Raw genomic sequence first — 27904 nt, forward strand, 5'->3', positions numbered from 1 at the left:
CATGCAATGACTCTTAGTGGATTCAGACCTTGAAGAAATGCTCTTAGACAAAAGACGTGCATATTCTGTAGTTCGACGTGAAACCGCAACAGATCGCTATACATTGGCTGCGTTACGATACTGGTGAAACGTGACTAATTTCCAATTGTTTTCCAAGAAACTTTGGGGCTGCTGTGGAACCATGTTTACGTTACCCAAGCATTCGAAATTATTTTATCTCACTGGATGGTTCTATGAAAATTGGCAAAAATGATTTTTAAGAATAAGAACTATGGGTTAGGCGTTAAACAATGTAGCCTAAACCTACCGTGCAAATCATAGTTGCAGCAGTTTGGAAGCATTCGCTGGCATGTTCTACAGTTTGCAATTCAAAGTACATGATTAAAATCCAAATAATCTCCAATGTAACTGAGAGAGGGACGTCATCATCATCAAATAAACCAAATCGTGCGTTCATTCTTTTTTTTTTCTTCTTGACCGTCTCCTGATTCCAAAAACAATGTTTCTTTCTCGTTCCTATCCAATGAAAAGGGCGATGTGTTTCGGAGGGTGGGATTTAGACGACGGGACTACAGTGTTTTCAATTTTCTTGCAGAGGAATGCAAAGTCAGACAGTCAGCGAACCGCTAGATGATAATTTACACTAGCTACATTCAGTGTTGTGATGGAACCGTAGTTTCACAAAAAACCCCGAAGTTGACATCTTGATCACTTCTTCTGTCCGTCAAGATATGCGGATATCATCTGGTGGACAAAATAAAGTAAAAGGTTTGTCTTTGCTTGTTTTTATTGAGGCACGATGTGTCTGTTATATTTTACAACATATTTGTGATTAATTGCATGCATGCTTTAATTCAGTTACGTGTTTCGAGACAGTTTGCGAATCAGGCTACTTCAAAGGGCACTGTATTCTGTTCTCATTTTGGCTCGTCTTCCTTTTTCAAAGCACGTTTTGAGACAGCACTCTTTGACCACTCCCACTGCCACTGGAAAACAGTTCTTATATATAGCCTATGTATAATTTAATAATAATAATAATAATAATAATAATAATAATAATAATAATAATAATACTTCGATTAGTAGCCTATGGCATTTAACTCTGTGCATTTGTGTCCCCATAGCCTAACTGTTTAATCTAAAAACAAAACACAAACAAAAAAACTTTGAGGGGGATGGAATGATAAAGAAAACGCTTTTTTGTCAGTGATATGCTTTCTATGGACACATGTAAATTGTATGTGCGACGAAACCACATGGGAATCTCGCAGAGTAACCAGGAAAACCAGTTTCCCTGGTTGATTTATGATGTTTCAAGGATATGGTGAGCATGCCCTAAAGGCTAAAGGGAATTGATTAAATTCACGAACACAACAGTCCTGCGTTTATTATTAGTGCAGCTGTCCTTGGGGATGTCTTAATTTCATATAAATGTACTGAAAATATTAATGTACAGCGTGAGCAGAATGGGTAAGACCAAACATTCCATTGTACTACCACTGCTTTGGTTCTGATATGGGGAAAGCATCGAAATTTGGGACTGTTACGTTTATTCTTAAACGTAGCATATTGTTATATTGTTTTTATTATGTATCGCCGAATAGGCTATTGGTCGATACGGATTCATTAGTGGCTACGGATGACAAACTGATCTAGCAGTTGTTACTGGCTCTGTTCTTTCAAGATATCCTAATGAAGATCCACAACCGCCTATACATGTTGGTTGTCAAACGGTTGTGTTTCACTTTACGAATCGTTGCTGCCTATGTAACGCATTTCACTGCTGCAAACAAGCGTGCTAATCACTTGGGCTACATCCCATTCTGAAAAGAAAGAGTTATCTAAACCAAGAAACATAGCCCCTCATTGATCCGAATTATAATGCGGTGTGTGTGTGCGCGTTGGAGACAAATGGAGAGTAACCGTAAATTTCGTTGTCGAGAAGGAATAACGTTCGTGCTCTGGAATGGCTGAATCACTCAAGTCGACGCACATGGACCGTGTTGTTATTGTAGCAACAGTCCACGTGAGCATAGAGGGATACATTGTCTGAATCCTCCAGGTTCCTTCGGTAAATAAGTTGATGGGCAGTCCCGATAGTTCCGCAGTCAGGGAGCGAGGCTGGCCCCTCGGTTTCCTGTCATTCCAAGCCTCCTTGCGCAACCCCGCTCTCTGCATGTCTGACTCCCACGTTGCCGTGTTGCTGGAAACTTGCTCCTAGCACTCACCAGCAAAATAGGAGGCCCATACCGAGGGATTTACGGCACGTTTTTATTTCCAGGGCTAGCGCTGTGTGTACAGTTGGGTGTGAAAAATGAGCTCGAGGGAAACTTCATGGCTGTTGTTACAGGGCTTAAAGAAAATTGCTCTCAAAGCCCAGACGGGGAAGGCTAAAAGTTGTGCCATTGACATGTTTTTTTTCTCTCGATTGCTTCAAGATAAAAAGCGAAATGGCGTGTGAATATTTTTTTCGATAGCGCATAGTTGTCAAGCCGTCAATGTAGTTTATGACCTATACTATTATTCAAACTGATCATTTAATAATTCGTTTTTCAACGGATTTCTTATTCGTTTGGAACGTTACACTTCTAAAAGTTACACCTTTTTGTCTGTGTGCAGCAGATGACGTTTCTGCTCATGACTAAACGTTACAACTCACATTACAGTATATGAACTGGAAGTAGAATATGTAGTATTGTCATTTGAATGCTTTTGCCATAGTGTCTGTGATGATTGATCAGTCTTCTTCTTTAATGCTTGCAAAGTAAGTCCACAAGATTAAACACTGATTATCAATAGGCTACCCAATTCAAGCCAGTTATAGATAAGACGAATATTAACTTGGAGGTTTACATTTATTTTGCACGATAGACTATCCCTGCTCATTTAAATGATGATACATACAGTAAATGACATTTCTGATGTATTGTAACAGTTCTGATGAAGATGTAAGATGAATGAGTTATCTGAACAGACGCAAGGTTTGAATTAATACATTCTATTTTGGAGTCTGACTGTCCTTTAGTTTATTCGGTGTGAATTTAAGAATTACATTTTTGTATTACATTTTTGTATTCATGGCCTCTGAGTCCAAAATGCCAATTGATTTGCTAGTTCGTGTCATATCAATGTATCTGTGTATTTCATTTATTAATGACCAAGCATTATGTCCTTGCAGCTAGTTTACTTGCTGGTGGTTTTTGGAGGAGTTGAGGAGGGAGGTGGGGTGGTGAGGCAGTCCAGACCACGCCCATACAATCCTGACATACAGAATTTATGTCTGACTTGAAATGTGTGTTATTATAGTTATTTACATTACTCTGAATATATATTTGGTGGATGTGTAGTGGATATATCCCTATGTGATCATTTATGGTTATTTAAACATTTTCCAGCCACTTTACAGTCATTTTAAGCTTTTGTGTACCATTTACATATAATTATGTAACTTGTTGTTGAAGGTTCAAGCTTGCCAAAATGAACTGTACCATGTACCATGATATAGAGTATATAAATGTGGATCAGAATGTTGGAGACTTTGTTCCATAATTTGGGCTACTATTGTGCCTTTGAATAAAGTTAATAATTTCAATAGCTTCAATAAATAGTTATCTGTTTATTTGTGAATGAAGGATGTGAACAAGCCTAGATGGCAAGCAAATATACACTCAGTTTAGGTATTAGGTACTAGGTATTTATTAGACTTATTGGTCTTCTGCTGCTGTTGCCTATCCACTTCAGAGGGTTGATGTGTTGTGTGTTCAGAGATGCTCTTCTGCATACCACTGTTGTAATGTGTGGGTATATGCATTATTGTACCTTCCTGTCAGTTTTTACCAGTCTGGCTCTTCTCCACTGACCTCTTTCATTGGCAAGGCATTTTTGCCCGCAGAACTGTTGCTCACTGGATGTTTTTTTGTATTTCACACCATTCTCTGCAAACTCAAGAGACTGTTTTCAATGCTTGAAAATCCCAGGAGATCAGCAGTTTCTGACACATTCAAACCACCCTGTCTGACACCAACAAACATTCCACGGTGAAAGTCACTTAATGTTTTACCTCCATCTAATTCTTTACACCAATCTGTGCTCAAAACTGCAGTTATCTGCATGCATCATGCTGAACCCACGGACGAGTGGCTTAGGAAAACATGAAAATGAACTTTCAGGTTCTGTGACGCATTATTTTGAGTTTTCTGCACAATGGCAAATAGAACAGCAGCGTGCTTAATATGGGTTTATGGTAGGTCAGAATTCAACCTGTGCTGTTGGGCTCTGTCACCTTCTGCTATTACTCTACATTAATTTGGTGTATCTGCTTGTAAATCCAAAAGTCAATTTCAATTGACTGTTTAATAACACATTTATCAGTTTATATTGTTTAATGTCAGTTTATTGTACATTGTTTAATGACTAAGTAGTATGTAGTTACGGGTACACATATTTCTCATTACTGTAGACTGCAGTAATGTGCAGTGGCACATTAGTATGCACTGTGCATGCACACAGATACAGGCATGCAGCTGTGTTCTGGGCATTGACTTCTCATTGTCAGTACTGGCTGATAAAGACAGCCATTGACAAAGTCATGTGATGGAGTCACGAGCAAGGAAAGAAATTTCAGAATTCAGGAGGGAGAGAGTGGGAAGGCACACTAGAATGATGGGTTCAGGACAGATGGAAAGAATGTTAGAGAATATACTGAGAACAAGAAATAGATTAAAGCAAATACAGTACGATTTGTGTGATGAGAAAGTATTGCGTGATCATGAGGGAGACTAGAATCAATTAATTGATATTTGTCTTTTGAGACAGCAAGTTATTATTTGTCCATTATAGCAAATATTGTGCCTATTTAATATTGTCCTCCGAACGTACTTGTGATGAAAATGAGAATATACAGTACTGTGCAAAGGTTTTAGGCAGGTGTGAAAAAATGCTGCACCCTTTGCCTTCAAAACAGCATCAATTCTTCTAGGTATACTTGCATACAGTTTTTTAAGGAACTCAGCAGGTAGGTTGTTCCAAACATCTTGGAGAGCTAGCCACAGTTCTTCTGTGGATTTAGGTGGCCTCAACGGAGGAGAGGTATTGCTTTTTGGCCACAGTTCTTCCAGGAAGACCACTTCTGACCAGACTTCTCCACACAGTAGATGGGTGTACCTGAATCCCACTGGTTTCTGCCAATTCTGAGCTGATGGCACTGCTGGACATCTTCTGATTGCAAAGGGAAGTAAGCATGATGTGTCTTTCATCTGCTGAAAGTTTCCTTGGCCGACCACTGTGTCTACGGTCCTCAATGTTGCCCGTTTCTTTGTGATTCTTCAACAGAAGTCCTGTCTTGAAATTTCTGCCTGGGAGAGACCCTGCTGATGCAGTATAACTACCTTGTGTCTTGTTGCTGTGCTCAGTCATTCCATGGTGTATGACTTCTGACATTAAACTGTCTTCAGCAACCTCACATTGGAAGCAGAGTTTGTTCCTCACCAAGTTTTAACCCTCCTACACAGCTGTTTCTGTCTCAGTTAATTATTGTGTTTCAACCTACATATTACATTTATGATCAATAGCTCCTGTTTGGTATAATTGGTTAATCACACACCTGACTATATGCCTGCAAAAACTTTTCACAGTACTGTATTTCTTTGCATTGCCATTTCCTTGCACTGCCATGGCTATTTCATAGATGAAAATCTAAAATCTAATAAATCACAGCACAGTATTTGCATGTGAAAGATCATTTTATTTACTCTTGTCATTGAATGATCAATTAAACAGGCAATGCACGCCACCGTTAATTGGGCAGTATTTCTCCTGTCTTAGCACATGGCTTTACTCTTTTCTCCAAACCTTTTATTTCAGTGTTCAGAAATTGCTGGTGTCCATTCAGCACACAGGTTCATAAGTGTTAAAAAAGGAATACTAAAGTATGCAATGTCTGGCTTTCAAATGTTTTCAGTCACTTTACAGACAGCTTTACAGTTGAAAAGTGTGAGAATGGGTCTCAATGGCAGAGAATCAAACCTGTTGATCCTATAAACTCTGCAATGAGATTTGTGTACTTAGTGAAACATGTTTCCTCACATTCAAAAGTGACCTCACTGCTGTGGGCACAATATTTTGCTTTTAGTAGTTCACATAACATAGCCCATGGAATAACAGGATTTTGTGGTTAATTGATGGGTGAGTGGGTCTTATTTAATTTTGTTGAGGATATCACTAGGGCTCGAGTTCATTGGATCCTTATGTAGCCCAGTGGAATCTACTTAAATTCCCTCCAGTCCAAATGTCTCCTCTCAAAGTCTTGATGAAATAGTGTCAGGCACATAGCAGAGCAGACTTATTCTAGTAGAAGACACTGTTCATGTTTCAATCCACTGTTAATCGACTGTTGGATAAACTCTCTGGCCAAAATATTAGTAATTTATTAGGTAAGTATCTGGAAATTCTTCATCATAACATTGTTGTAATCTGATAATGATAGAAACCGTGGGAAGATCTGTCTGTGTAAATTGTGCATTGTCTTGAATATGAGTGAAAATTTGATTTTAGCAAGTACTTATCATCTACATACTCAAAATATGAAATGTCCTTTTCTGTTTGGCCTTTCTTCTCTTGCTCTTCAGTATACATGATTGTAAGGGATTGTACAGCGGCAAAGCATGACATATGGGGATACATCCTTGAGAAATTGGATGAATATTATGCAATCAATAAGTATTAGCATGTCCTAGTGTTGTGTGGCATACTGTAACTAATCGATATGCACTTCATAGAATATCAAAGAAGCTTGGCAGGACTCTTGGCTCGGCAGTCTTGGTTAAGGTTCACCAGTCCCACCCAGCACTGGGTTGAGGCATGGCACAGACCATTTCCCTCCATGCAGCAGTAAATGGTTCCTCCCATAATGAATTCATCCAGAGACAAGCTTCACAGATCCAAGACTGAACCCTTTCCCAGTAATGCACTGTCACAGGATGCTCTGTCCCAGCAGTGAACAGTATTTACTTTGTGCCGTTGAGATTTCCTTAACCATCATTTGTCTCTTGTTTGGAACCAGTTATCACATTAAAATGCTTTCTGAGCTGCTGCTGGTACCAGTAGGTCAGTTACAAGAGTCTGAGCCAGGATTAACTGTTTGTACCTCATCCTCTCTTGTATGTTGTGTTACTGAGCAGCTGTGTGAATAGCTGCTCTTGGGGGGAAAAATATTATTGATTTGGCAATACACTCTGGGGAAATTGTGTTCTAATGTTTTTTTTTTTTTCGTTTTTTTTTCTACTGTATTATTATTTTTCTGCCATAAAAGTGTTTGTACAGCAAAAACTATGCATCATAGAACAACCAAATTTAGCAGGTTCCTATTCACACCTGTTACTGAGATAATAAAACTTTCAAAACCTTTTTTTTTTTTTTTTGAGAAACATTTCAAATGCTGCTTCTGCCACAAATAGTAGAATCAGCGTGCAGGTCAGAGCAAAATCTCTGGACTGACACTGGATACTGCTGATCTTTCTGTAGGCTATAGCAGGGATTCCTTCATATTATTCCATGTGGATATTTCCACTTATTCAGATCAGTGCCCTTTCAGTGCATTACTGTGGGGGTATGGGCAACAGTCAAGCTTCATGCCAAGTGTATGAGTAATAATCCCAGAAATAATAATGACGAAAGTAGAATCTGCCGTTATGAGCCTGTGTTAATGCAAATATACTATTTTTATCCATGTAATGACACCCATTGGGGGATCGCCGATGTTATAATGTTGACACGTTAAAATTACCACCGTACATGACGACAATACCTCTGATAAACGGAACTGTTTGCTCTGAGGTCGGACATCGGCAGTTAATTTCCCGAGGCAACGTTTGAAATCTGTATGCCTCTTTTTAATCGTTTTTTTAAAGAAAACAACAAATCTGTCCAATTTTTTGAATTACGGAACCGGGTTTTTTGTATTATATGCGTCATTTTGTGGATGTGTTAATTATACTTAATTTGATTTAAAAAGTTTCCCTTTGCTCGTGTGGAAACTGTGCTTATTAGTATTACTTATATAACCAAAGCTATTTCAATTATTGAAATAAAGATGGATTTGTAGATATGTAAATATGGTGTACACCTTTTCTGATGTGACTACTGTATTTTAAAGAATGACCAGTAAAAGATACCCTTTCTATGGGCTCGACAAGCTCAACTGGATCACCCACTATTCGGCTACATGTTAACATAGACGAACTTCTGGCTGTCACGGACCATTGTCCAGTTTTTGCATGTGCTTTGTGTGTGGACGGGAGCGCCTGCATTCCGTTGTTTGAGTCGCGCGGCTCATTTTCATATGGCGTAGCGCGTAACAGTCGCCCCTTGGCCCTTGTGTCTCTACAACTCACACAAGGCACACTTTGTTCATGAAAACAGGAGAAACGGCTTCAGCTGCAGTGACTCTGTGGAGTGAATCTTTCACTGCACCCACCAGTGGCTTAGGTCTGTCTAGTGATGGCAGAAAAAAACAGGCAAATGATGTCACAACTTGCTGGGGAGGAGGTGGCTCAAGCCTGTTTTGTAATACCCAACAGTAGTTCCCAACTTGGCCCGCCCCAGGGGTTATGTGTGCCAGTTATGTAATGTTGTCTAATAAGTGTTCTTTTCAGTATGCTTAAACATATATAAATGAAATCTAAACCCATTCTGGTTATCTGCTTTCCTATCTGCTATCTGTCTGGTATATCATCCCTGCTGATAAAAAGCTCAAGCTATATTTTGAAACAGCTGGTAGCTGGTATTTAAAGCTGGACATAGCTGGATTCTACACCAGGGATGTTTGCTTTGCAGTACAGACAGTAGCCTATTTTAATATTTGGTTCATTCCAGCTAAAATTAAAGCTGTTAATTTGTACTAAAGCTGTTAGTGTGTATGAAATGGATGGTTCTAGCCATCCGTAGGAAACAAACACATCTTGAACATAGTGTAAATTGCTGAGGATATTGCTCACTACACTCAGTGAGCACTTTATTAGGTATTTATTAGACTTATTTGCACTCTTGTGGTTATAGCTATGATAAAATCAACCAATTCTGAACTCCCCACCCCCATTGATATAATTGGACACATTGAAAAGTTGACTTTTTACATGTGTAACAGACACGTGAGCCCTCAGGCCTCTTCCTGTCTGCATGCATGAGAACATGTATTTGTATCGGTGTGCTTGCCCCTGCATGGTTTTGCCTGCTATTTATGTATGTCACATTTCCTGTTCTCCACAGATACACCAACACCCAAGTGTCCATATAATTGTTTTTCTTTAGGTGCTTTCTTTAACTGTGTTTGATTCCCTGTGCATTTCTATTAAGGGTTTACAAAAATTACAAATTGTAATTACAAATTACTGTTGGCTGCAACTTATTCATTTAAACACATTTATTGTACTCCTGCACATTTTCATTTTAAATGAAAATGTACAATTTAAAATGTATATTAAATAAATCAAAATACAATTATTCTGCATAGAGGCTGTAGCTTATAACAATGGCCAACAAACAGTAAAAGTGTTGGTGTCAGTAGACACAAAGAAATCCCTGAATGTTGTTTTGTTGCGCTTGCTTTGTCACCATTGCCACATAACAATGTGCCGTGCTGTCTTACTGGGAAGTGGTTACATCACTGAACAGACTCGCTGGCTCTCAGGCTGTCTGCCCTTGCCATCAAGTGTCACTTTATAAAAAATGTCAATCTCAAACAAAGGACTTTGATAAGACTTTGTTTTAAATTGCTTTTTTACATTAATTATTCCCATGTGTATATTACAGTATTATTGGTATATGTGAAAAAAAACTTGCCTAAGTTTCCTGATTATTAGAATGACTCATCAATCACTACCTACTGGCTACTGGCAGAAGATATGAAAATGTTTATTCTCCCGGCCAAAAGAGAAAAGAAAAAAATAAATGAATGGATAAAATACAAAGCTATGCATGTCTCTAGATTCCTGTGCTTTGGGATGTTAATAGCAATGCATAGTTATGATTGATGCTTTAATTTAATTCCAGAATGTTCACACAGGGGAGAAAATGAGTCCCCATGCATCATTGTGCACAGGGCATAGTGTATGAGTGAGCGTTTTAGAGAGACCCCTGCGTGTGCTCTAATGTGCTTGTTTTTGCCCCATTTCCCCTGCAGTGTTTCCTGAGTGGCGGGGTGGCTTCGGGGGCCAGGGCTGGGCCTGGGGGCGGTGCATGCAATGGGAGGATGACGGGGGAGGGACCCAGCCTCCTGGGTTTGAATGCCCGGTGTGGTGCATGCTCTGCCGAGGTGGCAGGGCCCGGCTCAGGCAGGCTTACCAGAGAGGAAGGGACAAGTTTCGGCTGCCCACAGACATGCTGAGCTTCAAACTCCCAGAGCTCTTTGACATCCACCAGGTGCCACGAGTGAGTGTGATCTGCTGTTCCAGATGACCAGCATGAACACAGCAAGCCAAACTCTGTCCAGATCATAGCTCAGTAGCTCAATACTGCTCCTGCTGATATGGTCTCTCTGACCCAGCATCCTCTATTTCTGAACATCTGCCATTACGTATATATTTAAAAAAATCTTTTGCATTGGGATATTCTAATCAACCACAAAAAGTAATTTATGTGCCGTACAGTACCTTCATGCAAATTATTAACTTCTGTTTCCTGTGCATGTTTGTTGCATGATTTGCACCCTAGAAACTTACGTGAACATACACACATACATGAAAAAGCCTCTTGTGCATGTCTTTGGTCATTCATAGTATTTGTAGTGAGTTATGATTTATTCTGTTCTGAAGGTGTTTCAGGAGGATGGCATCATATCTGGCTACCGTCACCCTCACAGCTCTGCCTTGGACTGCATCCTCAGCAGTTTCCAGATGACCAATGAGACTGTCAACATCTGGACCCATTTTCTGCCCACATGGTAAGAGCAACATGTACCCTTTTCCCCCGAACCACAGCACAACACCGTGGGCCTATAGGTTGTAGATCCTAAATAAACATGGAAAGCAAGGCCTGCTGCCATACCCCTACGATCCTACAGTGGAGCGCAACATCTGGACGCTGTGTGATGCTGTCTGTCTCGGGTAGTTTATAGCATTTTAGTTTTCAAGGAGAGCATATGCTTTGACTACTTCTGATCCAATCCCCCCTGACCAGTGACCGGCACCTGGTTTTTTATGGGATAATTATTTTAAATGGTTAACGAAATATATTTATTTTGCTTGAGGTTAATTTTGTGAGGCTAAACCTCCAGTTTGCCTGTGTCTTCTCTACAGACTTGAACCCACAGAAAGTTGCACTTAATGCAGAGGATGATGTCATTTCAATTACCTTGAAAGATTTAAATTGCAAAGATACTATGTATGTATTATGATGTATTATGAAGTATGACTTTTACAAAATAAATAGATTTAACACAGTGGACTCTTGTTATGTGTAGTGCTAACTGCTATTTTGTAAGTTATTTTCATCTCCAGCTTAATTTAATTTAAATGTACAAATCTGCATTTGCACGTCCATCAGGCTTTGTTCATTCAAATGCTTTTTAAAAAATTGTGCAGCTGATTTGGATAGAATTTGTTTGGTTAATTTTAATATGTTGTTCAGGAAAGAAGCCTACTATGTTCTGTGTCATAATGCTTGGCTAAATGAACTGTCCCTTTGACCCAGAGAAAGACTGACATTAAGGAAAGGCCGTACTGATACTTTGGGCATTAGTTTGACCTGCTTGTGAAAGAACCAGGCCTTAATTTCAATCACCAGATACCTACAGAAATATCGTTTACACTCATGTAAAACATTTCTTAAGATTTAACATCACATACACTAACAAAATCGAGAATATGATTATTGACTGTTTCTAAAATATAGTGGTAATATGCCTCCTGTGAACATAATAACTATTATAAATATATTGAATTACTCAAGTTAACTTTATGACATCATTGAATTTGAAATTCCATCCATATATCTGTCTTGTCCTATCATTATGTAGTAACAGTGTTTTTTTTCCCCAAATAGAAGCAGACTCACTGATGGGGTTGAACTTTGTTGTTATTCTTTTGTTTGTCCATGAAAGAATGTTGGACTGTACAGTACCTGCAATATCTCCATGGAGATATGTGGATTTAGGGGGGGTGGGTGTTCATCTGTTGCCAATAACAGCTGAAGAGACAAGAAGGAAATTATTTTCGAGTTCATACATCCTGCTCAATAAGGCACTAAAAATGAGTACCATGACAATATGGCCACATGATAACTGTACAGTATGTGTACATTTAATGTGTGATTAAAACAACGCTCTTGCAGTCCAAGATATTCTTATTCTGGACTGGTTTCAGTTGGTTTTACTATGAAGTTACTGTTCTGGTGCATAAACGGGCCCCGCCATAAAACCTTAGAGTTGGACGTTTATTGCTGTTCCATCTAAACTTTTGTCTGTTTCCCCTGCTTGGTTCTACCATTGGTTCTACCCCAGTTTTTGTTTTCATTGGTTAAACACATTAAGCTCTGTTCTTTGAAAACAGGTACTTCCTGTGGCGGTTCAGTCTCCTCTGCTCCTCCCTGGACTTCCTGTCGGAGAGCTACACCTGGCCTCTGCTTGTGTACATGCTGCTGATCTGCCTGTACCCCTTCACCTCCAGCTGTGCCCACATCTTCAGCACCATGTCTGCCGAATCTCGTCACATCTGCTACTTCTTTGACTACGGCGCTCTCAGCCTCTACAGCCTTGGTATGGGCTGCACACACTTAAACCTTCAGTGCTGCTGTAACAGAGCATCTCTCTGAATACTAATGCTGCTGTTAGTGTTACTGATACTGCTGCACTACAGCCAACACTACTGTTTGACTACTGCTGATGCAGCAGTAGGCCAATCTCAGCTGACCAACAGCCGTTTGCATGTTATAAAATATGTGATTTCTCACTCCCAAGATTTCAGCTTCAAAGAGCAAGGCTTTTTTTGCAACATAACATTTTAGTGTGCAGTGGTGACTCACAGATGTATGTGTCAATTATGTGTTAATTGGCACATACATTACAGCATTTCCTGCACCTGAGGTTGCAGCAAAAGTTGTCACAGATAACTTGTCCCTTGTTTTTGTGACCAGGTTGTGCCATTAGCTATGGGTCCTACGCCATTCCAGACTGCTGGGTTAACACTTGGCTTCATCGAAATTTTGTGCCCATTGCTGTCAGCAATACACTGTTCTGCACCAGTCTTTCCTGCTACTCCAGGTGAGGACAACAGTTACAGCGGGCGAGCTATACAGGCATCAGGGCCACTGCTTGGCCCCTTGCCTGGGGCCTGAGGCCTGATGTCCAGCTGCCACGGCGGGTTTGGCCCAGACATAAAGAAGACTGCTTCTGTATGTTTGAATGAAATGTGTGTCATGTTTTTTCATGTTTTTTTCATGTCTCTTTTTATTTTTTAGGTTCCTTGAATTGCAGTTCCCTTGTAAGAGTAAAGTTCTTCGCACAGCAGCATTCGTCTATCCTTTCATCTTTGACAACATCCCTCTCTTCCATAGAGTGAGTGTTCTCCGTCTCCCACATCTGTACGTTTACCTTTGAATACATTTGCTTAGGTCATTAGGATGCCATACTGTACATTACAGTATTACTAGCATACACTACAATGCAAAGGGTTAGATGCTATACAGTAGGCTCATCTACAAAGCACAGGAATGCAGCCGTCTTACTCTGTTTGTTGAAGCATGGGGACACACTTCTGTTACGTCAGCATTTTTGTGGTTGCCTGTTTTGAGCATAATCAGTGTTAGACTTCTCGTGTTTAGCCCAAAGTCTGACTTTTGGTCAGCAGTCTCTCCTCCCCTTTGCCCTATGCAGCTCTTACTATGCTGTGGTGGCAGCTGCAGCCATAACGAGGCCCTGCCCATCTACCATTACCACCTGATGTTTGCCTTCCTCACCTGCTTCCTGTATACCTCACACTTCCCAGAGCGGCTTGCTCCAGGTCGCTTTGACTACATTGGTACGTCTGTCCACCCGTAGCTTTTTAAAATTTGTTCATGCATGCTACTGTGCTGTTTCTCGCTTTCAGATACACAACCTATTCTGTAGCCTATTGAGGGCAAAATAAGGCTCCTAAGGCTGTTCTAGGAGTTTTACATACTTTAAAATATTGGAAAATATACAGTATGTTTTTGAAAAAAGTTCAATAGGTATTTGGTAAGGGTTAGTGAGCAAACCAGATTTTATGCATTTTTAATGTTTATTTGTACCATTGTGCAGCCACAGAAAAACTGTCGCTCTGCGACAAAGTTTCCACGTTTCGGTCAAGCTAAAGCTCTCGCCTGCCTACTGACACAAATCTCTCTCGTGAATCAAGACCCGCATCCAAAGAGTGTTTAAGAACATAGAGTTCAGTGCCCGCATCTGATAGTTTCTGAATCGCGTGGATGCGGATGCACTGTGTAGCTCTGCGTCGCTGCTTGCTCGCGAATTTTGGGCTACATTGTTGATAGGTGATTGATGGGCATCGTCCTGCATCGAACGGTTTTTCATTTTGACTCGAATGGCTGCTTTGCTGTGGAGTGATACTTGAAATAGAACAGTAAACAAGGATTAGAACGCGCAGCCGCAGAACACAGAACATTTATCACTGCTATGAACTAGATTGCGAGATTTGTCCCACTCGTTTTATAAACATTTATTCATGCTATATAAACATGAAAAGACATTGAATGACTTCCATTTTATATGCACTTCCTGTTCAGCTTACTGAAATTAGTCTCCCATAATGCATTTTCTTCTTCTCCGTGGCAACCCTCTCAGCGCAAAAACGCATGCATATGTTTACAAACAGAAAGGGGCCAAAATAGATTGCTCTCCATCTTGTGTAAAATGTAAAGAAATATTGCAGTAATCACTTCAATTGAAATTCCACATACAGTACATGTCAAGAAACCCCACATTGTAAGAAAGCAGCGCCTATTCATAAAGTAGAATGCAATTGCAGCTGTCCAGAAATGTACACTTATGCATTGCATGTTCTCTCAAAATTGTGTTTCTGGATTTTTGTATGAATTGTTTAATGGGGGAAATGGGGTTTTTTTTGTGTGAACTTGAGCCATGTTTGTCCAGATGTTTGTCAATCGCAGATCTTGATAGAGCCAACACACACATCCTCCCCGTTCTATTTAACCTTGTTGCCTTTTTAAATAATCATATTTTGACCATCCTCCTCCCTTTGAGTTTATCCATGCACCTATCCACCCATCCCTCCCTGCCATCCTGATCTTACTCTTTAATCTACTCTTTCTTCCCACCTCTCTTAGGCCACAGTCACCAGCTTTTTCACATCTGTGCTGTTGTGGGCACACACTTCCAGATGGAGGCGTTGCTGGCAGATATGACGTCACGCAGAGGCTGGATGATCACCCACTCGGCCATTCCATCCTTCCTGGGCAGTGTAGGTGCCCTGGCCGTGGGGCTCCTGCTCAACATGGGCCTCATTGGTTTCTTCAGTGCCATTTTACTATGGGCTCCTCAACACGCAGCTCTGTGCCACAGCACTAACAACCAGAAGCACTCCACTGACTGTAAGGATCACTAAAGGCTCCGACATCAGTTGTCAGCCATTTTTGAGAATTTGAGGTAAATCCTTAAATTGGTGCAGTGCTTGGATCAGTCTAATAGTTTGGATATCACTGTAGCCAGCTAATGCAAGGTTTCTCTAGAACAATTTTTTTTTTCTTTCAGCCATGGGTTTATTGGTGTCTATTATTTGTATACTAAGAGTAAAGAAGAATGTTTTTCAAAACACTTAATAACAAAATAGGCTCTTTCAAAATACCGGGATATTAGATCTCTAATATCTATGTTAGAGATGCTATGTGTTTACTGTTTTCTTTTCAGCTGAAATTTTGACATTTTTGAGCCTGTAATTAAGGAAACTTTTTTCTGCCTTTGTCCAAGAGGATACCCAGTTAAGTTTGTCTAAATTCACAGTAGTTTTAGAAACATATTGACACCTTTTGAGGCTTTGGGTTGAATGAAGCAGATTTAGAATAAAGCACATAACTAGCCAACCCTGAGCAGAAAAATGGCAACTGGTTGCCTTGTTGCCTAACTTAAAGCAGGGGTTTTATATTTGTATCCAAGTATCTTACCAAATTAACACCACTGATGTTACTGTTATTATTATGTTAAGCCCTTAATACATAACTATCATATTTATCCTATTAAATATAATTCAGGAATGTCCAAGTACATTTTTTGCTTCAGGACTATTGTGCCTTCAACAATAGAGTTATGTACTCTATGTACTAAACTGTCTGACATGTTTAACAGTTGACTCCATTTTGTCTCATCTCACCATTCTCTTCTACTCACCATTAACTCAGTTGGACTTTGACAGTTATATTGGCAAAGCATTTATTATATTTAAAGTATTTAGAAGATGGCACTTAAATGTAACTGGAGCTGGTGAGTTTCGCACTCCTACAGTTTGAATGCTAAAACCACAGTTAAGCATTCCGACAACCACCAAAGACCACAACAGAAAATGTCCATCACTGAAAGATGCATTTTTATTGTCATTTGAAATGACACCATTTCTTATATTACCTTTACAACAGCGTTACAGTGTGAATGTTCAAGGGGGTTTCTATAGAAACAATAGGTTGGAACAATGATTCTAAAAAAGCCTTTTTCCCAAAAAACTCATATTATCTGCAATTATTCATGCAGCACACTCCATTCATGAAAATCGCATTTGACCAAGGGGGGTTGATTTTTGGAATCAGGGACATTTCTTGTGGGATTATTTAAAAAGTTATTTGAATTAAAATCTTTACAGTAACTGTTGCTTTGATTCTCTTCTTCGAATGTACTGTGTATGTAAAATGAACATAGCAGAAAACGTATTGGGGTGATTTCTGAGTATAGCCATAAGTGTTCTTTAATTGTTTCTCATTCCAAGTGCATTCACATGGGAGAACTGGGTCACTTTTTAAACTGTGAATTCCTTTCCTGAAGATGATAGAACAGGTATTATTCCACATTTTGTTATTCTAACAAAGTATTATATAATCAAAATCCAAATAATGGATGTGAGGACCAAAGTGGTGGTATAGAGTGAGATTAAAATAACAAACACTTTTGTTTCTCATTAGGCAGGGTTATTAAGTTTTGTGATACTATGAAAATACATTATTATTATTATTATTATTATTATTATTATTTTATTTTTTTGCTGATCAGCATATAGTTTACATTGCAAATTTGACAGGAGCTTACATTGAAATTTGGGGAACTACTGGAATGTCCTGGCCCATGTCAATACATCTCACAGACCGTATCTGCTTTATGCTGGATTTCCTGGCTAGTGAATGAGAAATAATCATGTAACAGGACTTGGGTTTTATCATACAGGATCTGTTAACATACAAGGAAGGGTGAGAGGAAGAAGCACCTGCACATAATTAATTTTTTTCACTCACTAGCTTTATAAAGATTACAGAAGTAACATCCCTTTAAGATTAAATTTGATATCATATAGATATGCTCTCAAATAGGGCTACAACAATAAAGCCCCCTGCCTTGGTTCATGGTGCTGCTACTATGCTTTCTGTGTCAGGTTTACAGCATACAAAACATAACCATTGTTTTCTGTTTGAATAATACAATAGTCATTTGTTAACATTTGTCATTAAAAGTTTTTTGATATTCATCTTTGTCTCAATAGTTTCCATCTGCTGTTACTATTCAGTAGCTTTTCACACTACATTTGTCAAATGTTCAGTGTCCATTCTCACGGCTGTACAACTAATATATAATTCTGACATCATACTGTATGTACATACTGTCATCTTTATAGGGCTGTAAGCTTCTATTCTGTCACTATGTTATTTAAAACATTTTAAAGTCTAAAGTGAACCATAACTGGGAACTTCAGCTTGAGGGCCTTGAGACCTGAGGATGTCAAACTATGCCAAAACATTTGAAATCAATCAATTCGCAGTCCATAAAGTTATACTGTCTCATTGTTCATGTTATGTAAAGAAAAGGGCATGTACACTATTCGAGGTAACTAGAGGTTTCTGTACTGTAGTAAGTTAGTCAATATTTGTGATTTCCCTTAAAAGAGTTGAACTAGAAGGGCACTGAGAGAAAGATTTGACCCTGTACATGCTTTCCAAACGAGGTTATCTATGGAATAGTACTGGAATGACACATAAGACACTCATTTTTATTAATGATCAAATAGGTCCATTGCCATCAAAAACACATTCAATACTCTGAGAAGTGTTAAACAAGGCAGCACTGACACAGCATAACACTGGGCCTTAGAGCCACATTTTCTTCAATGTCTTGTAAGTTCTTTAGCTACTTGTTGCTTTATATGCATTCATTTTCCCAAATGATAAAAATGTCCCTTTGAACAAATGTTTCCCTGAGGAACTGTGTTCTTGGAAATCAGTTTTGTATGCACAAATAGATAAAGATAAAGATCCCTCCGCGTTGTGTAGTAAGATCTTGAAAGAGTCAGTGGGTTAGAATGGAACAGTATGTGTAGTAATGGTCAGTGAATGAGATGTACAATAAAGGTCTATCCTTAGTTTCTTTGTTATATCCAAAGTGGCAGTAGATTCAATACAAATATTATCTAAAGGGATCGAAGCCTTGCAGGATGCCAAGATGAGGGGGAATTGAACTGCTATGTGCAGAACCTAAGAGAGATGCATTTATTGAATTTCCTATAGACATGGTCAATGAAATGTGTTCATCTTCTTTCTTCTTCTTTTACTCAAGTTTGAGGAAAACAAAGACATACACTCAGTGATCGCTTTATTATAATATTTATTCAGCCAATCATGTGGCAGCAACTAAATGCATAAAAACATGCAGACATAGTCAAAGATTCGACTGTTTTTCAGACCAAAAGGTGACAGTAATGCAAATAACCACACATTACAATAATAGTATGCAGAAGAGCATCTCTGAACACACAACATGTCAAATCTCTTAAGTGGATAGGCTACAGCTGCAGAAGACTTAAGTCTAAAAAATAAGTAATAAATACCTAATAAAGAGCTCACTGACTGTACATCCAAAGGTTACATATCATAACACTAGCATTCCATTGCAATATGTGCAACTAAACTGCTTGCATACAACTGTATTGCTGTGAATGGAATGTCTTTGAAGAAGATGTATGCATGTAACATCACAGGTTGAGTGGCAGTTATTGGAACAGAAGACAACAACGTATGTGGGTGTCACAATAAACGTTCATTAGCACCCTGCTTTATAGCAAGCCAACAGTTGTTGATTAGAGATTGGAGTTTAACTGACTGCCTACATATGTATACACTGGACAAGGTAGACAAATCTACAAATCTAGTCTTCCTTTGTCCTACTGAGTAACCAGGGCCAAAGTGTTGTCCTAATGTCATGTATTGGCTGCATGTAACTGTTCTCTGAGTATGACCTAGATATACTGTGTACTAACTTCTTACTTAATCGTAAAATATGTAAAGTGATATGATTGGCCTTCGCAGATGGCCAACACCAGCCTGGATTTCCCTCATGTAAATGTTCCTGTATGTTCTGTTTGGACAGGGGCCTGTTCCAGCAGGAATACTGAGTTAGGCAGATAACGGCACTGAGTAAAACCTACACTCCACCCAAATCTCTAACATGGACGGGAGTAAAGAGAGCTGTTCTGGGTTTTAATTTGTGTAGTTATCCGGCTAAGTCACGCTACATTTGCAGATTAAACAGCATCCATTGATTTCCTCTAAAATAAGACACGTCATACAACTTGGAAACATAGCTTTAGTTGTCTTCAGTGTGCTTGCTCTTAGCAAGTATAAACAGAATGTATCTTATGACTTATATTTCAGGTGATGAAGATTCGTTAATTTTACCTTCCACAAGCCTCTTTTCTACTAATTCTGAAGCATGTTTTATCCAAGTCATATATGAGTTGAGCTGTATGGGCGCAATAACACAGTGCCTTACAGTGGGACAAAACATGTCAATGACAGTGGATGAATCTGTCTTTTTTATTTTATATTTGCTGTGTTGTAATAACATATACTAAATTGTATAAAACACATGTTTACCTCATAAAGGAAAAAAATGTAACAAGTTCTTGGAATAAAAACACTGACGACAACGTTGATATTTGTATGTCTGTCTGATCATCTTTTTAAGAGGAAAAATACTATTTTTGTACAGTGCTTTTTACAGAGAGACTTGGCTCATTCCAATCACTTCTTTTTCTATACTTCTGTTCTTTTCCTTGCTCCTGACCAGGAAATTGGATCAAGGTCCACCGTCTTTACAAACATTCCAACCCATTAAATGTTCTAGGAGCGATTCCCCTTCTTGACTTCTTTTTCTTGCCTCTTTTTCAAGCCAATCCCAATGAGTGGATCTATGAGCAGGAAAAGGAGCAATGAAAAATGAAAAAGAGCCCACTGTCACTAAGTTGCTTTATTGAGGGAACAGAAAGGAAAATTAGCCAAGAACTGGGCAAATGCCTGACCAGAAATAGGGTCTGGCTCCAGGATACAAAAACACATGTGGTGTCAGGCCACATACAAAGTAAGACATTTCTCAATTTCAACAATTAAAAAAATAAAACGACTGTATTTAACCTGCAAGACCTGCAGTACTTGCTTAAAACACCAGGTGACAACCTGTTTCCAATATGAAATGTGAGGACTTAGGCCACAGTGTAATCATCAAGTTTATTAATACCTACAGGATCACATTCAACTGAGGAAGATTTCAATAAATGTATACATTTAAGAAAGCTTTCAACAGGACTCAGTTCTTTCAGAATGGTCATTCTTATGGTTGTGTGACTTAGAATAGTGACATGAGTATAATATGAACTAATATATACAGTGGGCTGCAGAATTATTGGCACCCTTGATAAATCTGCAGAAAAAAATGATACAGTTATTGACATAAGCTTTGTTAACCAACATGCGTTAAGTTGTGTGCCTTATTAATGAATCAGTGGAACTAAGTCTTACATTAATTACATAACTGATTCCCCAATAATTTATGGGAAAGATGACAGCCATGATTCTTTTCCCATAATTTACAATAAGGTTAGAGAACACATATGAGCCCACTATATATGGAGGAGCCACATGATAATTATTAAATAGACCCAGACCCAAACTGGTAAGTCAGGGGTCTGCAACGTCAGTGTTGAGGTTTTTGTTCCCACCATAATCACAATCGCAGTATTTGAACAAAAACCCCAGGTCTGATGTTGCAGACCCCTGATTAAAGTAACCCGTGTGGGTCTGACAAGGTCAGACATACTGTTACAATCAAATTATCTTTGGGAATACAGTAATTGAATAAGAAAGCATATTTAGTCATTCGTATTAATGTGGTTAGCATTAATGACAAGTATAGACTTGTTAAACATCCACATTTACTTTTCATATTTAATTTTACCGTAATACAAACTTCCAACACAAAATAGACATTGTGCAACTGGGATACAACAACTGGTGAAAGGAAACGGGATTCTAGTTCAATGGTAAACCATAACAGTGATGAGAAAACCCAGAAATCTCACCACTGAAAGCCAGGCAATCAAATTACATGCGAGTGTGTTTGCAGGGTGGTAATTTTGAACAGACAGCACCTTAATAATGGAGTGGATTCTTTATACAGCTTCGCATGTTTGCATAGATAAGATAAGGAGATTGCTACAATGAAAAACCGCCTCATCGTCTCTCAGGGAATATCAGGAACTACCAGCGATTCAAATCCCTTTCAGGGTTTGGGGTTTTTTTATTATTTATTTGTGGGTTAATATTTATTTGGGACGGTTGTTATTTATTTATGGGTTATTATTTATTTGGGGGTTATTTATTTTGGGGGTTATTATTTATTTGGGGAGTTATTATTTATTTGGGGGGTTATTTATTTATTTGTGGGGTTATAGATTTGTGGTGTTATTATTTGTGGGGTTATTTGGCAGTATTATGGTTTAGGACAAACTGCATTCCTTAGCAGTTTAATCCTACTCTCATCTCAGTTATAAGGCAACTATACAACTATACAATATATTCAAATATTATGAAGTTTATTGTAGAGAGGGGCAATATACAACTTTGTATGTGTGGAGGGATGGGGGTGGATGTGATTCTTATTTTGCAAGCATTTATAGTTGTTTTACAGAAAGAACTGGGAGGGGGTCAATTGGTCAATATTGAGTCATGTATTTTACAGGCTTTTAAAAGAGTCTCAGATGTTCTCACAGCAAAGAAATCTCTGACCTGTGGGCCACCCAGGTGCAGACAAGGTCTGATATTTTATTATCTCCTGACTTTAACGAAGTAGTTGACCAAGATAATACGATTTCATGTTTGATTAATTAGTACAAATAGGTATTATTGTGCACTTTAATCTACGTTCCAATTTACAATGTCAGACTTTCATTAGTGGTTTACAGCGGAGAGTGATGAGTCCAATTAGTGTGCTAATCCCTCTGCTCATCCCCTCTCTTTATCCTTCCGCTCCCCTCCCTCACTCTCTCTATCTCTAATCTAATCAGCTCCAGTTGTTGATGATGACCTTTACAGTATCAGCACTGGCTCTCGCAATAAAGAGTCACCAAGCTGCGCTTTGTTTGTGCGCTAACTAATAAAAGTCAGGGCAATCTCTGCTAATCAAAAATAAATACATAAATAATCAGGGCTGATTGACAGTGGGTGTGAAGTGCATGTGGAAGAGTACTGTGCAAGCAGAAGTTAATTTTGTTTCATGGCTCTGTCTTATGAGGTGAAAGCGTTTGCTCAGCTGTGAAATACGTGAAAATGGATACATAAACATATATAAGCGGAATGTTACACATATTATTGTTGCCTTCTCGGACGCATACAGTCAAAGTACTTGCCAATTCTTTCCTCTGTTTTGATTTGTTGTTCCAGCAAGCATGATGAATTGGCTAATCAAAGCACTGATGCAAACTGAAAAGTTCTTCAGTGTTTAAAAAAATAAAGAAAAAGAAAGCTTTTTATGTCATGTCATGTAATGTAATGTAATATAATGTTGAGGTTAAACATAAGAGTGTGAGCAGACTTGATTCAGCCTGGAGTGGATTCAATCCATGGAAATAATGAACAAAGCTACCTTTTTAAACCACTGCATCATGTCCATTACAAAATAATTACAGACCTGTTATTGTGACATTTATTCAGAACCACAATATTAGCCTAGCATCCCAGGAGATCCAAGACAAAACATAAAAAATATTTTAAAAAGTACATTTTTATCATTAACTTTTTCCGTAGGAACTTGAAAGTCTGCTGTTTGTGCATTTCTGCCATGTTTAGTTGTGGTATTGCATGGTTGCAAAATTAAAAAGGGAACAAAATATGTTTCATTGTCCAGTTTTTGATATTTTAGTCAAAACACTTCCTTGTGGTAACTCTGTGGTAACAGCAATTAAAGACTCCATAGCTCACATGATACAGCCTACTACAGTTAATGGTACCTCACTGTCTCTCTTGTTACTGTGGTACTATCAGTGTGCTTTCTGTGACATCTCAGCTCAGTCGAACTCAGAGTGAAATAAGGCAAACGACAGAAGCAGTTGAAGTGTTGTGAACAATTACTCAAATGAAAATCCCTTCAATTTGATTTTAACAGCTAATTTTACAACTTTGCTAAACTATACATTACTGCATCTTGTAGCCATATTTGCTCATGACATATTACATTATTACAAACCTTATAATGAATCACTTTTTTAAAAAGAAATTCTAGATGTAAACACGTGCTACTAAGTGCTCAGGCTCAAATCGCATTTCCAGTTCCCTTCATCTCCGACGCTCGTGTTTGAGGGGGAGGGGACTGAGGCCAATATAAATCTGTGACACAGTTGCAGTAAAAATGGAATTTACTGCTTAACGTCCGTGCAAACTGAACAATGTAGGCTACTTAACGCAATGCGAAGACTCAACTCCGAATCTAAGGAAATTATTTGGAACGTCGAGCATTCCGGAACTTCGAAACCAGTCAGATAAGGTGATCATTTGTTTGTATTATCGCTACAGCATACTTAATTGCGACAATAAGTATACCGCTTCTGCGACCAATATTTGCACAATAGTTATATCTCTACAATCATTATAGATCATACTCTCCAGAAAAAGTATTTATGCTTCACTTCTTCTGACAGGACCGATTAAATAATAAAGAAACACACTGAAGAGCAATGAACAAATATTATTTTATCAAATTCAATGTGTAGTTTTGCCAAACATAAAATGTTAATAATTATATATCTGATAACAATAACCACTGGCAATCAAATCACAAGACAAACTAAAACTTTGTGTACACTTTTAGTATTCCATTGAATGGAAATGCATATTCCATGCTTGAATATTTTCGTATGTAGCTATTCATTGACATATGGTTAAACCTGTACTAAATTACAGTACAAATGCAGTGTAGTTATAACCAATGGACCATAGTTTGTTATATTTTTATTGCATTTGGGGAAATAATAATAATAATAATAATGCATTTTATTTATAGTGCACTTTACATTTGGAGACCAAATCTCAAAGTGCTACAGGGTAAAAACAGAAATATCTTAGTTTAGCTTTTTTCATTAGGCATTGGCAAACTTATAGTTTCTTACTAAGAAATGTCTAATAGTAAATACTCAGAACAAGCTGGTCTAGCATATAACAACATATTTCACATTTAAAGTAAAAAGAAACAAAAAATGTTTTTGGTTAATCCCATCTACAATTGAAAAAAATTACTCTGATTTTTGTTTCAGGAATGAGTGATGAGAAATAAGTGTGGAGACATGCTGCAACGTCATTTGTAACTGGTTAAAACACTTACCGAGCTACGCACCCCTATGAACCTATTCCGAGACTAGAGAGGCAATACGTCTGGGAGTTGCAACCACGAAGAAACAGCTACAGGGGATGTGAAAATGTCAGCCTCATATATTTTACAATTAGAACTGTTTAATAGGTCTCTCCATCTTTGCAAGACCAACCCACTGTGTGACCGCACACTTTTGAGGTACCACAACATCACCAGCCTGGACAGTGTGAACCTCCCGGGGGATGGCTCTCTTTTGATCCGTGGCATTATCTCCATGGTGATCATCATTGTGTGTGTCCTGGGGATGATCGGCAATATGACAGTGCTCTACCTTCTGCACTGCAGCAGGAGCACAACCAAGAGCACCATAAACGTCTTTGTCTTCAATCTGGCGGTTGCCGACCTGCTGTTCTCGATGATGCAGCCGTTCTGGGCTGTGGATGTGGCTCTGGACTTCAGCTGGCCCTTTGGGCTGTGTATGTGCAAGGCGGTGTCCCTGCTGACGGTTGTCAATGTGTACGCCAGCGTCTTCTTTCTGACGGCCATGAGTGTGACGCGCTACTGCGTGGTGGCCAGGGCGCTGCGGCCCGGGCGGCCCCAGTGCCAGAGGCTCTGCGTGCTGAGGCTGGTCACCTGCCTGATCTGGGCCGGGGCTCTGCTGGCCGCTGCCCCCAGCCTGCTTTTCTCCTCCGTGGCTGAGGTGAGCGGGGACAAACTCTGCCTCCTCCGTTTCCCTGAGGGCACCTTCTGGTTGGCCGTACACCACCTCATCCGATTGGTCCTGGGCTTCCTCCTCCCCTACGTCATCCTCATCGTCTCCTACCTGCGTCTGCTGAGCTTCGTTTGCAACCACAACCTGAGAGGGGTCAACCCTCGCCGCCAGGCACGTGTGTCCAACTCGGTGGCCGTGGTGGTCCTGTCCTTCTGTGTTTGCTGGTTCCCCTACAACATCATCACGTTTTGGGGCGTCCTGATCAAGCTGGACGTGCTGGAGTGGACTTCCTCCTATTATGTGACCCACACTTACGTCTTTCCCCTGGCCACCTGCTTGGCCCACAGCAACACCTGCCTGAACCCTGTCATCTACTGCCTGGTGCGCAAGGAGTTCCGCACAATGCTGAGGCAAACATTCTGGAGGTCCAGCCAGTCGTGCCTATGCAAAGTCTGTCTGGCAGAGGTGAGCTATGGCAACGTTACAACTCAAGAGAGCAACATCACCATTCAGCTCAAGAGAATGAAAAGCCAGACTGGACAGTCCTATACAAGGAAGTCCTTACTTTCCTCCACCACTCTCTCTGTAATGCCAACTCACAAAAATGCTGGTCCTTTAACTGACATAAGAGATGTTCCAATATAGGGTCTTTCATCAACATAATATCATTTCAGATTATTACAAAACCACTTAAGTGCTAAATAGATTACTCTGTCTCTCTCTCTCCCTCTACAGTATGTGTGTGTGTATGTGTGTGTGGTGTGTGTGTGTGTGTGTGTGTGTGTGTGTGCAAGTGTGTTACAATTTCTATGAAAATTGCCAAACAATACTGATGTACCAGTATAGTGCCATGAAAAAAGTATTTGCCCCCTTTAATATGTGGTGAGGAAATATGATTTCCTTACTGCATATTTGTTACACTGAATGGGTTCAGATCCTTAGAAAAAAATGTGTAAACCCAGTGTGCTATGGAGGGTTGAGAGCATGCAGGTTTTTATTCTAACCCATCACTACACCTGCTGAGTTCACTCATTTCAACCAGAGGAAGGAACTCATTTGTGAAATCAGCTGGTGTAGTGATGGGTTGGAATGAAACCCTGCATAATCTTGCCCTACCATGGTACATGATTGGGCACCCCTGACCTATAACATCAGGAGGAGGAGATTATACTTCCTTTAACATGTCTCTAATGTTAACAGTTGTGTACAGTTGGTTTTTTTTTTGTCACATACTGTATTTGCTCTGAAACATAAAAAAAAAAAAAATTGATATAACAGTATGGTTACCTTTTATCATAGGCAAATATGTCAGGAGGAAACATATTCAAAAATAAGTAACTGTTTTGTTGTGTCTGAGTTAACTACAGTGCAACAGGGGTGCGACCTACTACCGTTGTTTGACCTCAATAAAAATACAAGCTTACAATCCGTTTATTTTCATTACCTGTCATTGCTATGGAGACAGGGCAAAGTTCTTCTGTAAAACCTAACTTGGAGCCATGTAGCTACTCCAAGAATGTACAGTTGTGTTTTACAGCTGCAATATCAGGATTATGAAATACCTTTTTTTGGTGAATGAGTTACGTCAAGCAGATTTCATTGTTGCTGCTCATGTTTTAACAACGTTGGTCATCTCTATCTCTATCTGCTTTGCATTTAAAATATATGCCTTGTCTCCCATATAGTGTAAATGACAAATACAATTTGTTTATAATGAAAACATTTTGACATGCAATCAAATTTTTGTTGTCATTGCATAGAACAGTGTGTGGTGGAATTGCCTATATTTCCTGTTATGTCATGTTATTTCCACTGGAACTACCAGTCTACCAGTCTTCAAAGTAGTATCTCATTCTGTGTACATAGCAATGGGGACATATCTATGATGAAGATGTATGGTACATCAGCCTTGTCTTAAATATTCTGATATTTCCATCTGGAATGTTTAAAATTATTGATGAAAGAAGGAACTGAATTTGACATATGGATGGTCCTGTGGGCTTTCCTGATGTCAAATCATCAAATCAATTTTATTTATATACCTTTTTTTTTACAGAGATCTGTTGAAAATATGTACAACAGAAGGAAACAAAATAAAATTAAAATTGGGCAAAAAACAACATTGAGCCCCCAAAAGAAAGGTAAAAACAATTGTGTACTGTACTGCTCTGTACTGTACAGTGCTGTACAGTACAGTAGAGTACTGTAGAATAGATGGTAACAGAAAAGTTTCACAGCAAATAATGAAATGGGTTGACCAGGCACAGTTGAGGTATTCATCTAATTGGTAAAGAGGGGCATCAGGGACTCCAGGTGATGTC

The 27904-nt window shown here is 39.1% G+C and overlaps 2 protein-coding genes across 2 annotated transcripts; both read left to right on the forward strand.

Moving 5' to 3' along the window:
• The first annotated feature begins 623 nt into the window (after positions 1-623).
• On the forward strand, positions 624-20166 carry paqr6 (progestin and adipoQ receptor family member VI). The gene is made up of 8 exons (XM_061243271.1): positions 624-768; positions 10178-10425; positions 10809-10936; positions 12543-12748; positions 13126-13252; positions 13450-13546; positions 13865-14009; positions 15316-20166. Exons 1-8 carry the CDS (start codon positions 732-734, stop codon positions 15591-15593), a joined length of 1266 nt encoding a protein of 421 aa, XP_061099255.1. The 5' UTR covers positions 624-731; the 3' UTR covers positions 15594-20166.
• A 4811-nt stretch (positions 20167-24977) lies between these two features.
• LOC133131319 (relaxin-3 receptor 2-like) lies at positions 24978-26228 on the forward strand. The gene has a single exon (XM_061246663.1). The coding sequence runs from the start codon at positions 24978-24980 to the stop codon at positions 26226-26228; it is 1251 nt and encodes a 416-aa protein (XP_061102647.1).
• Positions 26229-27904: the final 1676 nt, after the last annotated feature.

The sequence above is a fragment of the Conger conger genome, chromosome 1, assembly GCF_963514075.1.
Source record: "Conger conger chromosome 1, fConCon1.1, whole genome shotgun sequence".
NCBI classification, from domain to species: domain Eukaryota; kingdom Metazoa; phylum Chordata; class Actinopteri; order Anguilliformes; family Congridae; genus Conger; species Conger conger.